This window comes from Squalius cephalus (genome assembly GCF_949319135.1).
Source record: "Squalius cephalus genome assembly, chromosome: 14".
Lineage (NCBI taxonomy): Eukaryota > Metazoa > Chordata > Actinopteri > Cypriniformes > Leuciscidae > Squalius > Squalius cephalus.
In genome coordinates, this window is record NC_137135.1 from 17987504 (window position 1) to 18014116 (window position 26613).

The window sequence follows — 26613 nt, forward strand, 5'->3', positions numbered from 1 at the left end:
ACATTACTCCAGACTTCAGTGTCACATGATCCTTCAAAAATCATTCTAATATGCGGATTTGATGCTCAAGAAACATTTATTATTATTAATGTTAAAACATATTTTTTGTGGAAAGCGTGATAATAATTATATCAGGATTCTTTAATGAATAAAAACAATTTTATTTGAAATCAATTGTCACTTTTGATCAATTTAATGTTCTTTCTGAATAAAAGTTTTAATTTAAAAAAAAAAAAAATCTTGCAGACTTTTCAACAGTAGTGTTTGTAATTGTATTTTTATATTATTAGTTACATTTAACATTTTCTTCCATATTTTGCATTATTTTAAGCGCCAAAACTACTGCTATGCACCCATAAAATTCCAAAGGAATCATAGCATTTTTTTAACACATACATGTTCCCCCATATCTTTTTATGCACTTGTAAATAAAAGTATGAAGTCTAGATTTTACATATGTGTGGAGTGAAAGAGTTGTTTAATTGCTTGAAGGCCAGTGAAGCACTCTGACAGGCATAAAGAGTAAAGTAAAGAGACCTCTCTCGCTCTCTCGCTCGCAAACCTGCTCCTCAGTTCCCATTCAGCCCGCTTTGGTAAATAACAGTATATTCATTTCAACCGCTGATAGTTTAGAAGCCCAGGAACATCCACAGTGCTACCGCAGGCTCCTTAGAGGATACAGACAAACAGACGCAGAAATGGAGAGCAATGCTTTCTTCCCAGACCTTTTTGCAGCATTGCGTCTTCGAATGCCGATGCCTAAATGCTCTAATTCTGAGATGCGTACTCCTCACTCCCATGAGAAGAAATGTGAGTCTTTGCTCATGCATTTTCTCAGCCATTGGCCAAATCAGGAAAAGTGGCTCCGAAACATACTCCGGCCCCCATTCAAGATTTATCAGCTTTAGATGGATTTCCTTCTGTGGGGAGCTTCAATCATGTGTAGTTTCAAGGCATTTTTAATGGAATCATATTTTTATATTGTTTTGTTATTGTTTTTCATGTTTGCAGGCCAGTGAAATTGATGGCTTCTTTTATGTTCCGTTTAGCAAAAGTGTATTACATTTCGCAAGCCTTCAGTAAAAGCATCAAATTCAAGGGCTCAGGCTGGATAACATGGAGGATCTTTTTCATAACGATCATTTATTGTGATCCGTCAGTATGCATGCCAGCAGCGTTCTTTTGACATACAAAATAACAGTCATGTGCTATGTAAAAATCAATACTTTTCCCCTGCAATGCACTTGAGTCCAATATGTGTAATTGCACAGCTGCCATGACTGGAAAGCCAACCTTTCGTGATCAATTAAACATGCCTAGAATTCATATGCATCTGCCAAAACTAGCTGTAAAATAGATTTAAAAGCAGGAACGCTTCTTTGCTCTTTCATTTGGGAAGAGAGTCGTTCGAGGTGCTGTTGAAAGAGCGGCTCAGGTTTATCGTCAGGCCTGGGAAAGTGAGGGCACTGGCCTGGCATCAGCCCTGATGAGATCTGACACGAGCTAATGCTCTTTGCTCCGCTCTCATTGTGACATTGATTGATAGTGAGACAAGCCACTGGACTGGCATGCTAACCTGCGGCAAACAGTATGCAAATGCCGCTGTCCTTGCGGAGGAAACGGGCCACATCACCTAATCTGACGTGCACCTCTAGCTCAGGGATGCGTGCCGTGACTCATGGGTAGTTTATAGAAAAACGGAAGAGACGCGGATGTTACGAGGGCCAGAAAACATGTGGTCGAACAACTGTAAAGCTGACAGTTGTTGCAAACAGCAATGAGGTCAAACCAGTCTAACAAATGACTTATGGTCATCTGATTCTGTCTGTTTTCCTGCAAAACTCATTCATTTGATTATGCTTGTCCTCACAAAGCATATGCTCAATGTGCTCTGCAACCTTGAAAAACCCGAGAAATCTTGTGTAAAGACAAACCCACACAGAGAGCAGAGTGTGTTGACCGTAAGAGAGCTTGTATTAACAGTCAGTTACTACACTGAAAAACAAAAATGGGTAGGATTTACTTTGAAACAGTTTTCACTCAGAAATTGCTAGTAAATTTCACAAAAGAAACAGCAAGTAATTACTAAATTATGGCAAGTAACACAGAAATAAACATGACATTTTAAAGTAGGACTGAAATAGTATTTTCAATTTTTTACAGCATGTATGTAATATCACTTCATCAGAAATTAAAGGGATGCTCATATATATATAATCAGCTTGGCCGCACTAATATATACAATATGTAATGTATATATTATATTGTCTATATACAGTGAATGTCAATAATCACCAAAACGGTTTTGTCCAGTCCTGATCTTTTATCTACATTTCTAGATTGCACATATTTCATATTTCATTATATTGTATTCTGGTCTGGTAATGGGTTTAGTGCCGCTGCAGACAGATGGTGACCTTTAGCTGTCAAATATATGTTTATTCATTCTCAGAGGTAAGTATTGTTGATTGTGGAGCTCATATGAATTGGTTTTGATGAAGAAGCTGCAATCAGCTCTGACATGTAAGAAAAGACCTATAAAATCTATTCTAATTTGTATATAATAATATTGTTTGCTTATTTGAGGTCAAACTAACGTGTTTAGAAGGCCAGCATGAGTATATAAGGTAGACAGAATCAAGTTTTAGCTTCCTCACAATGTGTTGGTCCAATACTGCACCTTTAGGAAAAGTTAGACCATTTGTGCAATGGTTTTATACGAACGCAGCTTTCTGGTTGATGCACACCTCTGTGACATTCTCACAATATTCCCAATATTCCTGTCTGTCCTACTTCTATGATTTATCCTCAGCCCTGGTGGTGGATATTGCTTGTCTTATATCTGAAGTGATATTTCGAAGCACAGATAATCACAGGACTGGTCAGCCAGGCATTGATTAGGTGTCATATTATGTTTGCTATGTTGGCCATCGTAAGACAGTGGATCTTGCTGCAAGGTTTCGGTTGCTTTTTGGGGCGTTATTATTTGACAGCGGTTACTGCCAAAGCCTAGGTCTTTGTACCTTAAGATATTCATAAGCTGGGCTTTGGAGAGCTGCCCAAGAATGTGAATTTGAAATGAAGACACAGTCCACAGTGGCCACCGATGAGAAGTGGGACATTGTTGAAGTGAATGTGACCGTATGTTTTTTCTGGGTGTAGGAAAATGCGTTCATGTGGAATCATATCACATGCTCATGCATACTCGTAATGCACTAGAATTAATTCTTAACTATGTGTCCTATTGGCATTGGTGATATCTAAACACATGCACGGTCATGGAAACACACACATATGCACGCACACAATAGAAACATAAAAGTCTAGTTTAGATTTGCCGACAGTATTGGGAGCAGCCCCGTTCCAGTCTTGTGTTTTGGCTCCCTTTCATCTGCCAACACACACACATACACACACACTCACTCACTTGTACACTCTAGGATCCCTATTCACACTGCTTTTTTTTAGCCAGTGACACATACCTTCATCTGAACCTCTTTTGAAGTCTCTCTCTCCCTCTGAATGTCAAGCAACAGCAGAGAATTTACAATGTAAGCAGCATATTGTACTCTGTTATTCTAATTCGATTCATCAAACAACATCAAACTCCTTTTTGTTATGGATGTGGATCAAATGACTTTTTTGCTCATGAAAAAATATTAGCGACATGCAGATGCTGGAAGAAAATGGTTAATACTTTACAAGCTTTGTTTTCTTTTTTATCCAGTGATCATTTACTTGCATACTTACAGATATAATGTGCAACTACATTTTAAGCAGTCAACAATTCACTAGACATGTGGTTTACATTCAGCTGAATGATGCAGTAAATGTCTTTGCGAAAGGGATATTTTTACCGGCTGAAAGCTGTTTTCTTTAATGGTTGAATGATATGGATTTTTATAAATTGCTAATACTGATCTAGAAAGCAGGCTGGCCAGTGGCTAAATATATTGTTGTTGTTATTATAAATTATATAAAAATATTTGAATGATTTAAATATATTTTATATTATTATTATTATTAATAAGTGATAGATGGATTATCATCATTATAATTTTGTATCCCTATTGGGTAACACTTTATTTTACGGTGCCCTTGATACAGAGTAATTACTTAATTAGGTACTTAGTAATAGACGTTGTAATAACATGTAACAAAATGTACTTAACATGTAACTAAGTTATGGAACAGCCTGTACTTACAGATTGTAATTACGCACATGTAATAGGCAGCTACTGTTACACATGTGTAACAAGCCGAGTTGGATAAGGTTTATAGATACACATGAAGTACACTTAAGTACATTCTTGATACACTTTATTTTACGTAGCTTATACCTGTGTAATATTATGTAATTAGGAAACTACTGCATGCATTTAAGCTGTGAACTAGTGAGTAAAATCAAACTAAGGCAGAGATGGATAAGGTATGTATACACGAAGTACACTTAAGTACATTCTTGATACCCTTTATTTTACGTAGCTTATACCTGTGTAATATTTTGTAATTGCAATGTAATTAGGAAGCTAATGCATGTATTTAAGCTATGAACTAGTGGGTTAATTCAGATGGATAACATATGTAGATACACAGGAAGTGCACTTAAGGACAATCTTGATACACTTTATTTTATGTTACATACAAGTAATGCTACAGAACATTTACCATGTGTAACTGCAGACCTTAGTAGCCTAACATATTTAAGTACTTGTTGTTACATTGTGTTATACTAAGTACTTTCTTACATAATTACAGTGTACCAAGTCTGTAACACGTATGTAACAGACTCGGCTTGTTACACATGTGTAACAGTAGCTGCCTATTACATGTGCGTAATTACAATCTGTAAGTATAGGCTGTTCCATAACTTAGTTACATGTTATGTACATTTTGTTACATGTTATTACAAAGTCTATTACTAAGTAATTAATTAAGTAATTACTCTGTATCAAGGGCACCGTAAAATAAAGTGTTACCGGTACGGTAAGGTGCTGTATTGAGAATATAGTCACAACTGAAGGATAATAATTGATCTGTTGGCACTGTGAAAACTGAAGTTACAGTATTATGTACTTGTATTAAGTACTTGCCGATATTTGTCTGGCACACGTTTGGCATACCTTGAGTGGCAATGCCAGTGGTTTTAATGGAAGTGTTGATGTTTCCTAAAGGCATTCTGGGCAAATGGATCATCATGAGAGACTGGCTGGGGGGCATGCCAGAGGCAAACATCCTGAGTCTCTCTCCGAACGTGTGCTATATGTGTTTTATAATAATGATGCATTACATTTATATAGCACTTTTCTAGGTACTCAAAGCGCTTTTACATATGGAAGGGGGAATCTCCTCAACCACCACCAATGTGCAGCATCCACCTGGATGATGCGACGGCAGCCATATTGCCCCAGAACGCCCACCATACACCATCTTACTGGTGAAGAGGAGACAGAGTGATGAAGCCAATCAGTATATATAGGGACGATTAGGAGGCCATGATGGACAGAGGCCAATGGGTAAATTTGGCCAGGATGCCGGGGTTACACCCCTACTCTTTTTCCGAAGGACATCCTGGGATTTTTTAATGACCACAGAGAGTCAGGACCTTGGTTTAACGTCTCATCCGAAGGATCTGTTTTTGTTTCTCAGCAAACAGAAGTAGACATGCCTCGAATAATGAACTTCATATGTACCATTCCCTTTTTAGAATCACAATGTGTTCAAATATTTATTTGCACGTGGTGATTATTGCACCGGCATCTGTCATTAATGTTGTGCTCTTTCTCTTGCCTTGCAGGTCTGTATAACTCTGTAGATAGCTGGATGATTGTGCCCAATATCAAGCAGAATCACTACACAGTCCATGGCCTGCAGAGTGGCACCCGTTACATCTTTTTCGTCAAGGCTATCAACCAGGCAGGCAGCAGAAACAGCGAACCTGCTCGCCTCAAAACCAACAGTAAGTCCAGTGCGATGCAAGGATCAATAAACCTCATGCTAGTGGTCAGTCGATATGGCTTTTTCAATAGCTTATGTCAATATCTAGAAAGTATTATGAATTATATATCCCCAAAATTAACATTTATGTTACACAACATTGAGTCAACATTTACTCAGAAATATATAGCACTGCAGGGATGATGTATTTTTGTAGGCAACCCGGAAGTTATCATCACCCTTGTTCAAATTCTTTTTTGGATTATTGCAGAAAATGAGCTCTGTGACTGACAAAAGTTTATGATTCTTACACGTGTGATAATGTGCAAAAATGAACACAACTTCTATGAATTTTGAAGCCTAAATACAATCAGCAGAAATAAAAAGATAAAGTTTGGCTGTAAACAGACTACACCACTATCACATGACTTCAGCATCCCCACCATCAAGCTTCTGATAACTCTTTCAGTCTTTATTTAAAATCTACAAGTTGGAAAGTCTGAGTTAGAATGAATAGATGAGTTGAGTACAATCTACATAAAAGCTTTTAAAAAATCATGAGTGAGGTATTACTGATGTATTTTATGTTGTAGAATAAAACATGAAATAAAACATAATGAGCTTATTTTAACCACAGACCTTATTTCAGGCATTTAACCAAAAAACGATTTAAAAAAAACTCCAGATGTACAAAACGCAAACATAAAATTTGCATTTATTGTACACATGCACTCAAGATTTGCTAAAAAAATATTTGCAAATGGAAATATTCCCGCTGAACCCCAATTATTGATAATTTGAGCGATAAATCAGGCCTAACGCACCCTTCAGCACCTCTTAGGTCTTATATCCAGAGTCCTAGTAGATATGGTGGTGGTACATCAGTGTAAGTGCAGCAGCTCTGTCATACTCAACCGCTAAATACCTTTATCGGTGTTCTATCTGCGACTTGCGCCCGAGCATGCATATAATGGGAACCATCAGTTGCTTTGGTGTCGAACCGCTGTGTGTGAGAGATAGAGAGATCTGGGAAAGCCCAGGTCCCTCACCTAAGCTGTCAGACGTTACCCAGCCTTCTCACAGCAAAGAACTCAATCAAGAGACAGGGCACCAGGTGACAGCATTCAGATGGGTTATTGCATCAGAGACTCTCAGCGGCCTTGTGGAGGGGTTTGAGAGAGAAATGCAGGAATGTCTTGAGGAAACGGCAAACATTCCTCTCTCACTCATTTTCATTGTCTGTTTCTACCTCTTGATCTCCGCTCCTTTCTCATGGTTCTTCAAGCTTCTGTGAGAATACTGCAGCAGTGTATCTCTCTCTCTCTCTCTCTCTCTCTCTCTCTCTCTCTCTCTCTCTCTCTCTCTCTCTCTCTCTCTCTCTCTCTCTCTCTCTCTCTCTCTCTCTCTCTCTCTCTCTTCTATCACTCACCAACCAACAGTCTTTTTTGTTACTGTAATAATGCTATTTTAGACAGTGGTGCCATTAAATGTAATTTTCCCCCAGACACATACAAAGCTCCAATGTCTGTATTGTGCTGTGAAAGCCTGTCCTATGAAAATGTAGGAAAGCGTACAGTATATATGTTGCTCTACAGTTCACTGGTATTGAGACTCAAAGTCTAAGCCCTTTCAAATATTTGTGTGTTGTTTTTGAGTTTCCAAGAGAGAAAGGCTTTTTCCCATAATGCATAGGATCGTAGGATCATCTAAACTAAAGATGTATGTTATTTTATGATCATCTGTTTCCTAACTTGGCACATTAATTGCTCATTATTAAGTAGAACTTACAGGTAACTACCATGAAATATTTTGTGTGGATAATATTTTTGAATGTCTCTTGTGCTGACCAAGATGGCATTTATTTGATCAAAAATACAGTGAAGCAGTAATATTGTGAAATATTCTTACAATTTTAACATTTCTATTTTAATACCTTTTTAAAATGTATTTTATTTATCAGATATCAAAGCTGAATTTTCAGCATCATTACTCCAGTCTTCAGTGTCCCATGATCCTTCAGAAATCATTCTGATATTCTAATTTGGTGCTGCTCAGTTGTGCTACTTATTATTTTTGTGGAAACCTTGATACATTTTTTGTTTTCTTTGATGAATAGAAAGTTTCAAAGAATGGCATTTATTTGAATGCATCCTTGCGGAATAAAAGTATTATTCCTTTAAAAAGTCTTACTGATCCCAAACTTTTGAACAGTATGTGCTTCTTAGATAATGCTGCAATTGGGAAAAGTGCCGTTTGAGACTAAGCACTATTTTTCTACTAAATGCTTTGGGAAGCCTAGCCAAAGTATAACTTTCTCTCTTTGTAGGACGGTAGCATTGAAATTCAAAGTAGGAAATTTAAGGCTTGCTGTTTATTGTATTCACCATAGAAGACATTTTAACCCTTGCATCATCAAAGAAAGTCGTTTTCCACAGCTGTGCCTTCTGCCCATCTGCCTATATAAAGAAGGAAACTGTATTTGAGCCAATTCTGTTTCACGTTTTCTCTGGCACACGCATGCTTGCCATGCCTACTCGACCGTGAAAGTCCAGACACCTCCCCCCGTCTCAAGAGAAATGCTATTTAAAGACATTTACATAATCACTTCCTGTTTGATTCAGGAATTCAGAGTGAGAGCGTGCTCAACCCCCAGTTGAATCCTAGATTGCTCAAGCTTGATCATCTACAATTAATTTCTCAGAAGCCTTTAAGTGGCGACTGTAATTTGCAAAGGCAGAGACGATGTAGAATTGATCGTATCACAGGGCCACTCGATTCTGATATGTACAAAGGCCAAAAATCAGGATCGCTTTAGCTTAAAATGCAGCATTCTTCATTTTTAATGTAATTATTCAATATTAATTAGGCTAATGGACTGTGTGGTTATATCTTGTATAAGTAATGTTATGTCAGTTCAAATTTATTTGTATAGTGCTTTTCACAATACACATTGTTTAAGCTTTACAGAAAATCACAATGTTTATAATATCTTAATATCTTCTTGCCCTATATTCACAATTAGCAGATTAGAGCTAGGCAACAATATAGTTTTTGCAATGATACAAGCAATCAATGCAGTTGAGATATATTGTTTGTCACCCTACACGTGTATATTATATACATATTTATATATCCAACAAGAGCTGGCCGATAATATAGTTATAATTTGTGACAAAATTTAAAAAAATAATCAAGTTGAGATTTGCTATATAATATAGAGGCTATCACAGTAACAGTACATATACAGTATATTTAGCTGGAAATGCAATCTAAAATGTTTTATATGTTAAACCATGTAATGTTTATTTCTGATAATCTAGTAACTGCATTAAATAAAAGAAATAAAAATATCATACATATAATAATTTATTATATATTTGTATATATCAGGGCTGTCAAGCATTTGCAATTTTTATCAGATAAATTACATGATTTGCCGATTAATCGAATTAATTGCACATCAATTGTGTCTGTGTTAAAAGAGAAAAGCATCAAATAGACATTACAAAAAGTATAGAAGCAAAATTGATCTCACCATCATTCGAGTCTGTCTGTGATTACATGAAGAAACTGAAAAAACTGAGACAGACTAAATCCAGAAGAACTGCGGCAACGTCTCCAAGACGCTTGAAGAAACCTTTCTGTAAAGCTACCTCAAAAACTATGTGTACCTGGGGAAAAAGCTGTTTTAAACGCAAAGGGTGGTAGCGGCAAATATTGATTTGATTTAGTTAATAGAAGTTAATTAATAAATAAAATATATTATGACATTATTTTTTAACATTATTTTGGTTTCTCTTGGAGAAGTTGCTGCAGTTCTTCTTGATTTAGTCTGTCTCTGATTCTTCATGTAATCCCAGATGGACTCGATGATGGTGAGATCAGATCGCCTACATTTGCATGTATATATATATCATTTTGATTTACTTGATTATTTGGAATTTTATGGACGTACACCAAAAGAAACCCTGAAAAATCATGTGAAATAAATAGAATAGAAGCAGTGTGTTTATGTGTGTGCTCCATCCACTGCGGTCATCCTTCCTCTTATTTACCATCCCTGCTCCTGCTTCTCCATCCCCCAGTCCATCACCAGGGTCTACGTGACTGTTCCTGAAGCGCAGCCATGCAGGCTTACAGAGCAACAACGGGAAGACATCAAATGGCTCTTTGCAAGTTGTGTTGAAATGAAAGTTTGGTTTTTTTTCCAGCTGAACTTTGGATGAGATAATATGTTCAAAAGGGATTGCTGAGATCTATAATACAGGCGGCAGCAGGGGTCTGCATACAAACTCGAGTCTGGACACTCGGTCCTTCACTCTACATTCCCACTGATCTATTTTTTATTCCTCAAATGGACCCTCTTTCTTCTTGTGTTCTCTCTTCTGCTTTCTTAATGACATCATTATTCCAGATTATGGTCCATTTCGATGGCCATTCCATGTAGTGTTCAAATGTACTGTGACTTTCTCTATCCATAAAAGACTGAAATGTAACATGTGGCCACTTTTACTGGTTTTTTTCGTAGAAGAAATCAAGTTATTTCAGTTGGAATCCATGCGAACAGGAATTGTAGGAGATGTAGCTCACAAGTAAACCTTTGAGGAAGGCAGGATATTTTAAGCATAATGTAACATTTTGATAATTCCCTTCTTTTTCTTTTTTTTTTACTTCATTATGCAAAATAACAAGGGGCAGCTCAAGTTTTTTCAATTTTTCCGGAAGACTAGCTTTAATGTCATGTTTACTCTGCCCTGTGAAGGAAGAATTTTGAATGACAGAAACACTAAATAAGCGAGTGTGTGTGTGTGTGTTTGCTTGTTTATTTGTGTGTGTAGAGTCACAGCTGTTTTCCTATAGGAGGTCTCTTCTGTTTAGTCAGAACTGCCATGGCTGGTGACCGTACATAAAGCCAATATGAGAAATATCACATGACAAGCAGCCCCAAGGGCAGCCATGTTTATTTGTTGTTAAAAGATCTCGGAATAATATTTACTCATCCTGCACAGCATAGACATCACTCAAGCTGTCAGCAGTCAGCCCTACCCTGCAGAAAGCACATCCCAAGAGCAGGAGCACAGCCAAAAGTGAGGTCACACTGTGTGTAAATGTGTATGTATGTATATATATATAATGGATGGATGTATGTATGTATGCATGGATGTATGTGTGTATATATATATGTGTGTATGAAGAGTTCAGATGCAAAAGCCTCTAAGTGCCATCTGAAATTTTCTTCTAGAATTATCATTTTTATCAAGATCGAATATTTAAGTTCAGTAATTTCACTTAAATGACAATTAATAGGTAATTTTCATTGCCATTTAAGTGAAATAACTGAACTTAAATATACGAGCTTGATAAAAATGATCATTCTAGAAGAAAATTTCAGATGGCACTTAGAGGTTTTTGCATCTGAACTCTTCATATATATATATAATGAAAACTGAAGTGAAAACTATCTCATTTAAGGTTCTGAAAAATGTTGCAATACACTGTCAATGCAATGTCATGGCCCCAGCTGACACTGCAAATGATGTTGTTGTCACATTTGGTGCATTACAAATACACCTTTGAATATATGTGACAGGTGTCAGCGTTTGACTTCAGCTGTCATAAATCTAGTTGCTCTCACTCAGCGCTGCTCATTTTTGCTCATATATATATAACAGATTACAGATTGCATGTCATTATTTATTTAACAAAAACTAGGCTAAAATGGAAAAGCCATGTGTGACAAACTGAAGTTCACCATTTACTGAGAGGGCAAATAGCAGTCAATGTCTTTGATTATTTGATCATCAGTGAGGGTGAGCAACTTTATAAAAGCAGAATTTTTGGCAGTTTGCTGGTCTAGAGCATTCAGGTGTGTGTTAACACAATGCCAAGGAGGAAAGACATCAGCAATGATCTTAGAGAAGCAATTGTTGCTGCCCATCAATCTAGCAAGGGTTACAAGGCCATTTCCAAACCATTTGAAGTAAGTTTTCACAAGTGGAAAACATTCAAGACAGTTGCCAATCTTTCTAGGAGTGGACGTCCCAGCAAATTCACCACAAGGTCAGATCGTGCAATGCTCAGAGAAGTCGCAAAACACCCAAGAGGTACGCCTCAGACTCTACAGGCCTCAGTTAATGTTAAAAAACAAGAAAAAGAGGGGACTAGTATGGCTTTTTTGGAAGGGTTGCCAGGAAGAAAAAAAAACTGCTTCTCTCTTCTCTCTAAAAATGAATATGGCAGCACGGCTTAGGTTTGCAAAGAACATGGAATATTCCAAAAACAAAATCCAATGTTCAGTATAATTTCTAGTAGTTAAAGGTTTAGTACTCATTTTTAAATAAAAATGATACTATAAAGACACCTGTTCAGACACCTGCACTGTACAATTATGCCATTTTACTCCTTTTTGTCTTAAAAGAGTAATCAGTTTTATATAGAAGGCAATAAGCATTTCATGGGATTCTCGCTTGTGGCCTGTGTGTGTGTGTGTGTGTGTGTGTGTGTGTGTGTGTGTGTGTGTGTGTGTGTGTGTGTGTGTGTGTGTGTGTGTGTGTGTGTGCACATCTGCATCGCTTTTCCTAGTGCCCTCAAACACATGCTGTAAAATGGCATGAGTGTTGAGAATGGCTGCGCTCACAGCGATAAGCAGTTCAAAGACAAGAGCGTGTTAATGTAATTGGCTTCCAGCAGCATGTTGCCAGAACATTTCATATCTGGGTGCAGTAAACCTCACTCTGGGTTGAGATGATTGGTTTGTGGGCAGGGACACGGCGCAGCTGATTGTTTTCCTGCATTGTAAGTCATTACGCTGGGGATGGGAAGATTTAGACGTGCCAAAGTTAAATGTCGGGTCTGCGGGGTCACCTCTTCTTTTCAATAAATATAAAACTCAAATCATATACTTGATTCTGTCTGTCTTTCACTCTCGCACACACACTGTGCCTTTTATCACAACCGCTCATCTCTTAATTAACCAGAAGAGCTAAAACTGACATTTAACAAATTTCATGAATTGGGAAATTCCAGCAGACCAGTGAGAGTTTCTCCTCACCCATCTCTATCCTCTCTGCTCCTCAGGTCAGCCTTTCAAACTGGACCCCAAAACGGCCCATAAGAAGCTGCGCCTCTCCAATGACTGTCTGACCATGGAGAAGGATGAAAGCTCCCTAAAGAAGAGTCACACTCCGGAACGGTTCAGTGGAACCGGATCCTACGGTGCCGCTGGCAACGTCTTCATCGACAGTGGCTGCCATTACTGGGAGGTTTTACTGGGAGCCTCCACATGGTAAGTGATTTTGGATTTTACAGGCTTGTAACACATGTAACTATTAACTTACTAGGAAGTTTATGTTGTACTTGTATCCCGCTCCAGTCGATTAACACTTTCCATAGATCATTTGCTGTAAACAAACAAAAAATATAACCTTTTTGTTTTGTTTTATTAGCCTGAAACTTACTCTGTCCTCTCCTTACGCACACTATATAAGGCATTAAAAATGTTAACAGGCAAGTGGAATATGTATAATATAATATCTTAATTTAATGTTCCTCTTGGCAAGTTCAGATTACCGAGACATGCACAGTAAAAAGAGTACATTGTGCCTATCCAATTTGAACTTAAAGATCACACCTAGCTAATTTTTATTCATAAAGTTCACACTTTAATCAGACTGACTTCACAGACTCACCATTGCGTTATAATTTTCACCTTGTGCCTGTTGTACAATCGTTCTTACAAATAATTTTTCTGTTAGAACATTCAGTAACATTTGTATTATTGTTTTTGTATTCTAAATAAGGTATTTGTCTTTGAGACATCCCTACCAATCACTGACTGTCAGTTTCAGTGAAATTTTCACTGTATTAAAAACAATTAAATATTAAGTTAAGATATGGGAACCTGGGTCCCCTACACAGAAGGTGTCCCCTATACAAAAGTAAATAAAAAAAACATATTAATAGAATAAAAAGTCTTACACATATAAAGTGTACTACTAAGAAAGCTTTCACACTGTGCATGTTTGCTAGCCTGGAAATCCAGACCCAAATCTGAAAGATTAAGGGTCTGGCATTGAGTAATGAAAATCGTCCAACTCGAGGGGCGGCACCAAGCTTGCATTTGAAAATCTCACTGCACGCAATTGGATAACACTACGACCAATCACAACAATACACGGGGTGACGTATCCAGAGTCACCAGTGGGTTTCCGCTAAGCCCCATACGCTTAGCTACCAGCGGAGCTAACTGGTAGATTTTAGACTCTTGCCGTATCCGGTCGGCAAAACAGCAAAAACGTCCTTCTTGCAAAGGAACGATTCGAGCGCCATCTTCTGTTCTTCTTTTAGATAAAAAGCCAAGTCTAACTCGTTCATTGTAGCGGCCAAAGATTTGACTTCGACGTTGCAGCGCTGTTATCATCTGTTTAGCTCGCCTTATATCAGATAACCCGATGTGATTGGTGCAGCTCGGCTACAAGGGCATAGTTAATGAGCATCATTACTCGTTGCCAGAGTGACTCGCTGAGCAAATTCAAACTGTGTTCTCGCGAGAATTCTGGATTTCCAGGGTACATGTTTGCTGCAGTCCAAACATTTAGTGTTTTTTTTATTTGTATTATTTGGTGCTATTATGCACAGTAGAGTGAACAACACTTGGATCCACTGTATGTGCGGCACATAAAGGCAGATTTCTTCTTCTTGCAAGCAAACTCTTTTCAGGAGAAGGCTGATTGCAAGCTATTAATTTGCCCTTCTTAACTCACTCTGCACGATTACACTACACGCTTAACCTCGCTCATATCCAAGTTGTTTTCTTGAACTAATGCCGTCAGGGCTTGACATTAACACCCGCCAAATGCAAGTGGATTTCAGCAGTGGCGTGTAACACAGTCACTCCTACTAGCCACTTTGGCGGTGGCTTGAATTGTATGTATTATATATATATTTTTTTAATAGTAGTCTTTTAAAAAGGCATCTGAAATAATAAACTAAGTCCACCGTAGTGTTGTTAAAAATATAGATTTGTTGATACTGATCGATACTGAAATATTTGAAATGCTTCCAATACTAATTGTTTGCAGAATAGATACACAATACAATTTCTCACTCTCTCATGATCGACAGCGAGTTGACACACAAACCTGCCTCCCCTCACTCACTCCTTTCATTCGCTCCGATGAATATTGTTGATTACAATGCTTGAATTTCCATAATTTTACTCATTCCTGTAGATTTTGTGCTCACACCCAAAGTGTGCTCACTTAAAGCCGCATGTCAGTACTAAATTGAGTGGGGTTTTTTTGCGCTAAAACAGTCAAATGCACATAAATAATGTCAGAATGCCTGTCTTGGTGAGTATTCACGTAAACACAGTCAGTTATGTTTAAAGTGAAGGTAAACAGTTGAGAAAGAAAACTCAGACCACTTCCTTCAGGTAGTGTCGGGTTCTGTACCCCGGTGCGCTTCCGCATCCGCAATGACGGCTTTCATATTACCTATTTTTCCATGAGAACTGTGCTCTGTTACGAATAAAAACTAATAAAAACTGTATTCGAATATAATACGAATGTAGTATATAATTTTACACCTGGAATGACGGCTACATAGTGTTTGCACGTGTCTCAACCGCAACAAATAAAGCCACAATGAGCTCATGGAGCGAACTTGTCAATCATCTTGATGGATGACGCAGAGGAAACTTTGACCAATAAGAGGACAGTTGTACTTGCATGTGACTTGCATAAACACATTTTGGTACGCTTTGAAAGCGAACCGAACCAAGAAGAAAATGCAACATTGTAACAAATTAAGTCCCTGTTTCAGAACAAAACTAATGATCTAGGTGTGTAAACACCCTAAACTGCCAGTCCCTTAAGTTGTTAAAATCTGTTTCTTTATTCCTAAGGCACCAAGTGAGCCAGGACAACCACCCTAAAAAAAAGTATATCAAATGACAGCATTCTACATCTATTTCCCCTTCAGGTATGCGCTTGGTGTGGCCTACAAGTCAGCACCCAAAAACGAATGGAGCGGTAAAAACTCATCGTCATGGGTTTTCTCGCGCTGCAACAACAACTTCCTGGTGCGGTACAACAACAAGGAGTCCATCGTGGAGGCTTCGCTACAGCTGCGCAGGGTGGGAGTGCTGCTGGACTACGACAACAACGCCCTGTCCTTCTACGATGCCATGAACTCCCAGCACATTTACACCTTTGACATTTCCTTCCTGCTTCCAGTGGCTCCAACCTTCATGATCTGGAACAAATCGTTGATGATCATGTCAGGGCTGCCCGTGCCTGACTTCGTGGACTGCAGCGAGCAGCAGGAGGGCATCTGTCGCCAACAGGATTCGCCCTATGTGTCTGGAATGAAGAGCTGCCACTGAGGCATCATGGGAGCTGATTATTCCAGAAGGTTTCCTTGCCCCTCTTCTTTTCCTGGTTTTCACAGCTGGGTTGAAGTTGGACCTTTAGTTGTTCCTGATAGTTCTAGTCACATAAATGAGCGGCTAGTGAGTGAATTATGAGCTCTACAGATTTAAAGAGCTGAAATGGGGGAAATTAAATTGTAAATTATTGATGATGAATCGTCAGTTTGCTTTTTGTCAGTTTTAATGTATCCCTAAAAGCACTTTTTAGAGTTGAATTTGTTGCCCCGTGTATAAAAAGACTTACTAACTTGCGACAGGGTTGGACTTCCTTTTGGACAGGAATATAATGGATTATATTAGGATGACAGATTGGTGTTTCTACTAAGGGTTGCATTTATTATCTGATGGGTCTATAACACTCTTTTCATATTCAGGGAGAAAAGATGATTCTTTGGTTTAAAAAATGTCTGGAGATAATGGCATGATATGTATTTCCTCTGTGATTTGTTCTCACTATCTCAGTTTCCGGTTGTGTTTTTTTTTTTTTTTTTTTTTTTTTTGTGAAAAGCATGAGGCACAAGTTTCCCCAGGTGTTTTTAACATGTATCTTTAATAATTGATATATGATGTACCACAAAATCCCATCCGTGGAGGTGTTTGTCCATTGACACGCATTTCAGACGCCATCAGGAACTGATGACCATAGTGCATATATACAGTATATCACACATCCATTCATTCAGAAATATTTGAAAGATCATTTTGTTTCATAAGTTTAAGATTTGTAATGATTCAAATGATCGTCCAAAGCAAATACAGTTTAGTGGATTTATTTTCTCAATAGCTGTGATGAATCTTACATGATCATCCACGTGTTCAGGGCTGTAATAAGGACACCCGGTTCTGGGTTCAGATAAAGACAATCACTTGAGCAAGTGCAGGCAAAAAATGGAAAAAAAAAATCCAAGTGTGTAGCAAGAGATCTTTGCAATAGCATGCATGGTTTGTATGCATTTGGGCCATTGTAAATATCCAGATTCGTACTACTGACGCTACTGTCCTACTGCAGGTTTTGCTTTTTGTCAGTAGGGTTTTCCCCTTTTCTCTGCTGAATGTACATGATTGCTTTGATTCTTTTTATCTTTCTGATTGAAAGCACAGAGCATTACCATCAAATCCACTTTGAAAGCACAGGAAGTATGTGGGTCCTCCTGGTACATCTTGAGAGCTTAACATCCTCTACAAAAATAGAGAGGGGATTCACTAAGAACAAGTTGCGTGCACTGATAGCATCGTTATTTGTGTTGGATAAGGACACAAAACAGATGTTTATTCAAAACAATCTCATAGCAGTTCCTAACTATTTTATATTTTGGCAATATTGGTGGCTAATTCGTATAATTTCGTGTTTTCGTATTTTCGCCTCACTGCAGGTTATGTTTCGAGGTGGGGACCTTTGTGATATTTTTATTTTATGTTATTTTTTTCAAAAAATCATACGTTTCCGTACAGATCGCATTGTACGAATTCAAACGAAATCACCACCTTGTAAAAACGTTTTCTCATGAGATCGGGTCGCATTTACGTCACTCCCAACTGTTTTTCCAGCATCATCCTTCTCAGCATCAATCTGTAAAGTCACTAGACAAAGTTGAATCTGTGGCTGAATCGTGCATTAATGGTGTAGTTGAGCAATAAAGATCAGGCATGGCTTTTGTTAGCATTTATTATGATTTATGGCCAATTGCATTAAGTTCTTGAGATAGGACTTAAGGCTGGCATACACTGTGCGATTTTCATCTGATTTTGAGCCGAATTCTGACTTGTGCGACTCTTTTTCGGGTCGGGCCGATTTTCAGCTTTGTTGTGCGTCGTTTTTGTGCAGTGTACAGGGGGGAACGAGAGGCGATTAACCTCTCCCGACCTGCAATCGGATGGTCGGATGAATTTCTGGCATGTCAGAAATTTTGGTCGCTCCTCGTGACTACAGTTGAAGTAAAGCTACGAACCGATTGCCCTAAACTCAGTGTTTTTCCCTGGCTGCGCCTGCGCGAAAACAGAATTTAACCATTTCATCTTTAATGCAACAAGAAAGAAAACTAAAAGATAGTTCTATAACTATCAAACTAGCTACAAATTACTGTTGCTTACCTCCAGTTCGTGTTGCAAAATGGATAAACCATATTACCCACGTCTTCCAAAGCCACCTGCGATGTATCCTATACCCTGCCTCTTTTATTAATTTGTTAAACAATGCTCATGTTAAACAAACTGTTTTTGAAATAAAGCTGTTTTTAATTTTCACTGATGACTGATTATTGCAGTGTTCGGACATATATATTATTAAGAATTTTAATTATAGGCAAAATTCATTGTAATCGACCTAAATGTTTTTAGACAATTTTCAATGAGGAGGAGTAGCCTAAGCTTCTATCTAATCTTCACAGCATGTTGGTTATGCGGGGATGCTCTATAAATGCGTGGCAAATGAATTATAATAGCCTATAAATGTAATAATAAAAGTAGGCCTTCCATAATAATAAAACAATAATACAAATAATAATTTAATACATACATTGGATGCAAGTACGGCACGGCAAGTACGGCATTAGATGCAAGTACGGTATCGTTCAATTTTTCACACGTAGCCTATAGTGTGAGCAGTGAAGTCGCAGCTGGATGAGCGGACCGTATAGTGTAAGCACATGAAACGCGAGCTTTGGCTTTACATCGCATGCGATCTACTCGTTCAGTGTGAGTAGGTAACATTGCTGCAATCGCACAGACATCGCACAGTGTATGCCCGCCTTTAGGGGCCTCATATCTAAAACGTGCGTATGCACAGAACTTATGTGAACGCTAAAATCCATGCCAACGTTCACATTTGTAAAAACGGTCTTTGACGTGGAAAAGTGCTTAGCGTAGCAGATGTACACACTTTTCCTTGTGGCAGAGAGTCGGAGAACTGCAGGTATTTGGAAATCTAAGCACTTCTTGTTGCTCAAGTAAAGGATTTGGACGTTGACTGGTTCTCTTTTATATGTTAATGACATTAATTAGGTGCCGTTTACAAAGCGGAGATCGGAAACCATTCAGCTGCGCACAATTTCAAGATCATTTGCGATTTATGAATATAACTTCTGGTAGAGAGGCGTAGGGGAGACTGGGGACGGTTGCAACACTTTTTGCATTTCTCTCAGTTACTCAGAGACTATTGGACTAGACCAACCAAATGTGTATTAAACTTGCATCTGTCTGCTAATTACCCATACCATTTAAAGATGATTACATATGACGGACGGTTGCAACATGTTAAAAATACCTTAAATTTCACTAATTAACTTTAACTTTTTGTCTCAATGAGCATAGAATTCTGAAAATATTAACTATTTTACTTTAATATTATTGTATTATTTATTTACTTAGTCATATTTATCAAATAACAGTTATTGAGTTTTGTTTGTTTATGTGTAGAACATAGGCCTACATAGATTCAGTGTGCAGGTGTTACAGATGCTATTCAATCTCTCCATATTTCATTGTCGGACAAGAATAATTGAATAATTTGCAATGCAACAAACATTTATTAAACATTTACACACACACACACCCCTGTAAAGATTCATAAGTAAACGAACAACACCCCCTCCCCCCAACAATTCTGCTGGCTCCCGGAAAGCCATTCCATCAACAATTCAGTCATTCGGAGTCACAGTTGTGGCATGTGTAAAAATCTCCTCCACCTGTGCAATCTGTATGTGCCCAGGACTTGCACATCCAGCACTGCAGCCATACTTCCCTGGATTTTGAGTAGCTTTCCAGGCACACAATGCAGATGTCTTCTTCTTCCTCTTCAGAGTCAGAATCTTCTCTCTCTCTTTTTTGGCTGCTTTTTGGTTTTCTTTACACTTTTCTTTGTGGTTTTCTTTTCTCTGATTCTTTTCTTTGCCTTCTGCTGCAGAGTTTTCTCAGACATTTCTAATGGTTCCTTCACATGAGTGTCTGTAAGAATGGCAGTGGAGCGTCGTTTCCTGCCTTTTGCACACTTTTTTCTGGCTCCTGCTTTGGGATGTGACCGATAGCTTCTGGTGAGAAGTCTTCTGTACCCATCCCAGAGGTTGATGGTCTTGAGGGAGATGCACAGAAGGAAGGTGGCCCTGTCAGAGGAGGTGGCCCTGTTGGAGGAGGCACAGCGGAAGGTGGCTCTGTCGGAGGAGTTACAGCGGAAGGTGGAAGAGGACGGTCAGTGACCAGGGATGGTGCAAATTCACATTCCTGGAATATCTCCCTATTAAATAGCCAAATCCCTGTGCATCTAAATCCTGCCTGCCCATTTGTGGGAGGATAGTAGGACAATGGCTGCGGCAGAAGTTGATGCCTTCCACAGACAGGTGCGAGGGGTGGTTGTCAAGAATTAAAAGAACTTTGGACTCTGAAGAGCTCTTCATATGAAACTGGAAGTGCTTCAAGTATACCCGGAAATCAGCCTCTTGCATCCACCCTGATGCATCGGCTGTCCCAATGCAGCCAGGTGGGCCATCCCGGATGAAATTAGGTTTAAAGTGCACTCGTGGGAAAAATGAACATCATTCCCAAGTGCATTGATTCCACAGGCTAGTGTGATGAGTGTGCCTCTTTCTGCCGAGGTGGCTGCACCAACTTGCCTTTCGTCACGTCTTGCCACAACCCTTTCGGGATTTTGGACCGTCGTTATCCCTGTTTCGTCCTTGTTCCACATGTTTTGTGGTTCAGCCTTGTGTTTGTCCAAAACCTTGCTCAAATTGTCGAAGAAGTTGTTCGATTAACGCTGGTTGCCCTCGAAAGGCTCGTGGCTTGGGGACGCCTTATCGAGAGAGTGGGGTGCCTCTTTAGAAAGCCAGTGAAGTTGCAGTTGTAGTGAGAGGCTAGTTTAAAGGCAAACTTCTGAACCTGAAAATAAATTTAAATAGTAAATATTGTTTATCTCTCTCTCTTCCTCCCTCTCTCTCTCTTTCTCTCTCTCTTATATAGGCTACATAATTCTCTTGTTAAAATTTGTTTAATTCGCATATTTACCTCTTTGGGATTTAACCCATAGTATAAGTCAGCTGCCCTTTTTAAATACTCTCTGAGGCTCCTCTCTTGTTCCTCTGAGAACACTTTTCTGCTGGTCCAGTACCCTGCTCTCGGTCACTTATCCGATCCCTCGCCTGTAAGTCTCTCTCTTCTTTTATTGAATTGGAATAAGGTGGTGAGACAGATGGCGAAGTCCTTGGCCACTGCCCAGACTGTCCTGCCCTCATCCCTGATTACATCTGATGCTCGTTACAAAATATTGAGGGGAACCCCTCTGTTAGTAACCCTCTTCCTCACTCTTGGCATACTGAAAACAAACAGAATAAAACTATCCTTCTTACTATCCTTTTATGTACCCCACATTGACTTGTTTATGTTGAAAAATACTGTTGTGTGGTCTGTTTTGATATGGCTGCTTAGCTTGGGGACAGTTGCAACAGTCCCCAACCCTATCAGCCATAACAGAACATCATGTGCTAGCTAGACACACTGACCTTAACACATGCTAACCATGTCACTTAGAAGTCAACAAAACAATACTTCAAACTAGGTAAATTTGGATTAATTCATACAAAAGGTCAGGACAGTATGACAAAAATACAGCTCATGAAAAAACTTACTTTCATACAATAAATGCAGCAGCGGATGTTGAATATGTCTTCCGTCTTCTTGGTGGGGGGAGGGTCTAACTGTGCATGTGTCATCACTCTAGAATGTTTCTGATTGGAGGAATAAGACTTGTTGCAACTGTCCCCAGTCTCCCCTACACACATTTTTTTGTGCGTACATTCGTTCTCTGAATCACACGTACACACATTTGTGGAATTACCGTAAGATCAAATGTAGGACGGTTTCTACGCAACATTTTATAAATGAGGCTCTAGGTCTCAAACCCATTTCTACTTGATCATTTTGTTCTGAAATCCACTTTGTCTTGGTCTCGGGCAATAAATAAATAGACAGACAGCATAATGAGACACTTTTTAGGCTGATGGAGTTCTACACTGCTGAAAGTGCGAACAGTATGAGAGATGTGTGACAGCGACGTCAAATCATTGTCAGTGTGTTTCCTGTATGAGCACAAACCTGAGATGTCCACTACTGCACTGTCCCTCCCTCTGAGTCTCTCTCAGTTCATTCAGTCACACTGTTGTCAGTTCTGTTGACACTGTCAATGCAGCAGCCGCTGTCACATGTCTTGGTCCTACATTCTCGAGTGCAACCCTGCATGCTAAAAAGAGCAAGATGACATGCATTGCAGGAAGTCTTCAACAGTTCCGCGTATCATTAGTGATATCCATAGGCAAATCTTGAGGAATTGTTTTGAGATTTGCAGGTCAGGTCACTAATGTAAAAGCTCAATTTCAGGCTTTTCAGGGGCTAAAAGATGAGAAGCTTGAAATCAGAGTCGATCTCTGATCTAGTTTGATCCACATGATCTATTTGTTCAAGTGCGATTCACCGGGTCACCGCATGACGATCTGGTCCGGCTCGAAGCATTTCCTGTGATATTCTCTGCTGTTTTATATAAACATTTTTTATTGGAAATGTCCAGGAAAGATATTGTTATGGCATATCAGGTTTCCAGTTAGCCGTGCTTTTCTTTGCATTTATGACTAATTAACTAATTACATTTGTTTTCAAGCAATTGTTTTTACATTTCTGAACAAAGAAAAAAAATGAAAGAACCGAATCCTCTTCTTTGATATTTCAGTCTTTATTATGTGTTCAAGCAGATGTGTGTTCATCAACATAATGCTCCTGTTTCAATAGATATAACTTAGCAAAAAAAAGAATGTAAATCATAGGAGGAAATATATATTATATAAAAATTGTATAATATACAAAAAAAGTATATATATGAACTATTGTTATTTATGTGAGTCCAAATAAAAGTCTGATCCCAAATGTGTGTATTGTTGCGTCATTGTCCTATTTTTCAGAACATTGTGTTGTAGGAGGAGGTTAGTAAATGCCCATATATTTATGAGCAAGAGCAGATAGAAGACTCAGTGCACACAGTCATATAATAAGGCATTGCTTATGTTCCTCAGCTGTTTATCTGGCACGAGCAAGGGTTCCACACACAGGATGATTGACACAAAGGTCACAATAACAAGCTTTTGCACTATAAGCCTAAATTATAGTCACATTTTAAGCATGGATAAATGCCATTGTATTAGGCAACATAATAATAATTAATTATTATTATTTATTAATAATAACTTTTAAAAAAAAGTATTTACCAAGAATACATAGTAAAACTATACAACATACTAAGTAATAATAATTAACTACATGTACTTACTGTAGGGTTAGGACAAGGGTGTGGTTTAGGGGTAGTTGCATTTAATTATGCATCATTTACAGTTATTACTACAGTAACTACATGCAACGTGTAACAATGGCACAGTAAAATAAAACATTTTTACCATATTATCTTATCATTTATATTTATTCTCAGATATATGCTCAATATGGAAGTTTCAACAAAATCCCATTATTGGAAAAAATAATTTAACGTTTTAATTAAACGTTTTAAAACTGTTCTTGCTTTAACCCACATAACAACAGGAAGCCTTTTAATCACCAACATTGATTTATATTTTGAAAGAAAGGTTGGGACAGATTTAGCAAGAAGTTGCAGTTTTACATCAATCGTCCTTGCTTGTTGTATGTCTGTAAACAGGGAAAAACGGTGGCAGATAATGCTACTTGTTTGCTCAGATTATCTATTTTTCGGATAAATGCTTGTATTGACTATGGACTTTAATCTTACTGTCAGTGGGTCCTGGTTTAGCTAGTCAGATCAGTCTTATCCGCTTCAGAGTGCCTGCGCACAACAGGCCTGAAAAATGGCAAAGCTCGGCATGTCCTGATTTTGCTGGGTTAGACATATTTTGTTGATCCTGGAAAAACATTCCTGTCCGAAAATGTAATGCTAACCATATCCCTACCCTTAAACCTAACCCTACACATAAGTTATCCCTAAAATCAGATTTTGTAAAATGTTTGCAACTGCTATTTTTCCACTTGATTAATTACTAAATTGTGTAATATGTTACAACTGAACATACGTTTAAAAGTTTCTTTTAAAGTGCAAGCTATTGAAAATCGAAGCGTGTAAATAAGGCTTTTTACAACAGTATGTTGTAAACGTGTCCAATTAAGTAAGCAAAAGTTCAGTTGTGGTAGCACATATTAATGCCTTATTCTCCATGACCATATTGTACATCCCTTAATCCTACCCAGTACCTAAACTTAACCACTACACTACAAAAACTACCTTACTAATTATTAATAAGAAGTTTATTGAGGCAAAAGTGAATATGTGTTCCCCAAGCTGATTGTTCATAGTTAAAGGTAGGGTATTTTCAGAGAGGCTAGCAATAGCGAGCTAGCTTTGAAAGCATAAGATCCCACCCTCCCTAGAGAGCGTCTCTAAATCCATGCCTCCTTCAATACACATGAACGCACAGCAGGGAGCACAAAAGTGTCACGAGAAGGCGTTAAACTAACTAATGTCTCAAAGCACATAACATAACAACTAAAAGAGCACTGTCCTTTACCACCTGACTGCTGCAGATTCATTTCGGTATCGATAGTGAAACGCATAAATTCGAGTCACAAACCGTTCTGAGTAACGTCACAGGTTTCACAGGCGGCCGCTGTTTCGGTTGCGTTGCTCGTTGACTGACGTCTGTCTAATTCAGCATAGCATGAGACGCACTGATGACGTGTGAGGTAGGACATCGTATCGTTGCATTCAGACCAAACAGGTTCTTGTTTGAAAGGCAATTTCACTTGGATCAGAATGCGGAAGAAAAGACGGCAAATTCAGTGCGACTTTAAGTATTCAAATACCTTTTGGGGCTTCTGGAGGTCATGGGATGTGACGTGGCCATTACAGCAGAACACACTGAGACAATATATATGAATTATTTTAGTTCTTTGAAATTGCTTGTTCTAGTATCATGGTTAGGATGAATGATTCCCCAAAGGTTTGAGAGAAGTGAAATGTACCTTTTATTTAACTAAAGCTGCTGCGGCTGTCTGTTCCCTTCAGTGTAATTGAAGACAGAGTTTCTGCTACAGTGCTTCAGTATCTTGGTTGAGTCCTGCACTAGTACAGTCACAGCGGAGGCAGTGATTACGGTCCTCTGCGATAATGACTCTTATCACAGACTCCATGTGTGAGCATGGAAATCAGGCCCAATTTGAAGGGCTCACCCCAGCCTGCTCTTCAGCACAACACAAGACCTTCAATCGCTTTGCCACTACGGCTGCAAAGACTCCAGATTGAAATATTCAGTTTCAGTGACAGTGAATGCGTCAGAATGTCAGCAGAATTGTAGAAGATTAAAATGTGTGAACGAAAGCTTCTGGCTGGCATGTGCCAGATTGTTGTGTTGAACGTGTGATTTGTTTAGCTGGCTGTATGCAGCGCAGGCTTAGCTTCACATTGATCGAGGAATAGATCTCAGGTTAATCTTGCTCTGTGTTCAGTGAGGCATTATTTTTTTGTACAGGCTTTATTCCTTTCCCCCGAATACTGTGAGATGTCCTGTTTAGTCGGCTAGTAAAGTTGTTTTTCTAAAAGATAAATATCCCCAAACCTTTTCAGCATATGCAGAGCTCAGAAATGATCTTCAAAAAATTGCTGTAAAGACAATGTATTGCTTTTTTTGTGTTGACTGAGACGTCTCTTCAAATAGACAACTAGTTGTATTCAAATACAATCTACTCTGAAATGATTGATAGTCATAATTTACTATAAATTTTAAGAAGGGAGGGTAATTTGATTGATTTGTAATATAAAGAAAGGTCTGTCATGCAAAAACTTGCAGAGACACTGTACTTTGGAGGTATAAATGAAATAATAAAGAATAAAAAGTAACACTTTTGCCTTGGAAACTTGGTAATAAAAGTATTCATTTTCAGTAGGTTCTATGTAATGTAAATTCAAAATTCCCAGATAATTTTCAAACAGGGGCATGTACGGACCCCCTAGTATTTTTTTAATTAACCCTAAAAATAAATGTTCTGTATTTTCAATGGGGTGCACAGAATATTTTAGAAAAACATTTTAATGTTTGCACAATATTTATTTATTTATTTGTCGGCTATCGAAATTAACATGTTGTTCACTTAAAGTTTTTTTTTATTATAATATTAATTAAATGTTTAACATAGTAATTTAACAAATAACTGACACTATACTTATGCATTATGTTTTCTGAAAAAATGGCCTC

At 38.3% G+C, this 26613-nt stretch overlaps 1 protein-coding gene across 9 annotated transcripts in view; it reads left to right on the forward strand.

The window, feature by feature from the left end:
- mid2 (midline 2) overlaps positions 1-21557 on the forward strand; it is a 102718-nt gene extending 81161 nt beyond the window's left edge. For 7 of the 9 annotated variants that reach the window (XR_013823497.1, XR_013823498.1, XR_013823499.1 and 4 more), the window contains 4 exons: positions 5798-5959; positions 13015-13222; positions 15919-20505; positions 20536-21557. Coding sequence is in view for 1 of the 9 variants with exons in the window: in XM_079892552.1 (XP_079748678.1) it covers positions 5798-5959; positions 13015-13222; positions 15919-16321 (773 nt within the window). In the remaining 8 variants the exon portion in view is untranslated. Of the gene's footprint in view, positions 1-5797; positions 5960-13014; positions 13223-15918 lie in introns of all 9 variants that reach the window. The other 2 variants (XR_013823503.1, XM_079892552.1) reach the window with 2 other exon arrangements.
- The last annotated feature ends 5056 nt before the right edge of the window (positions 21558-26613 follow it).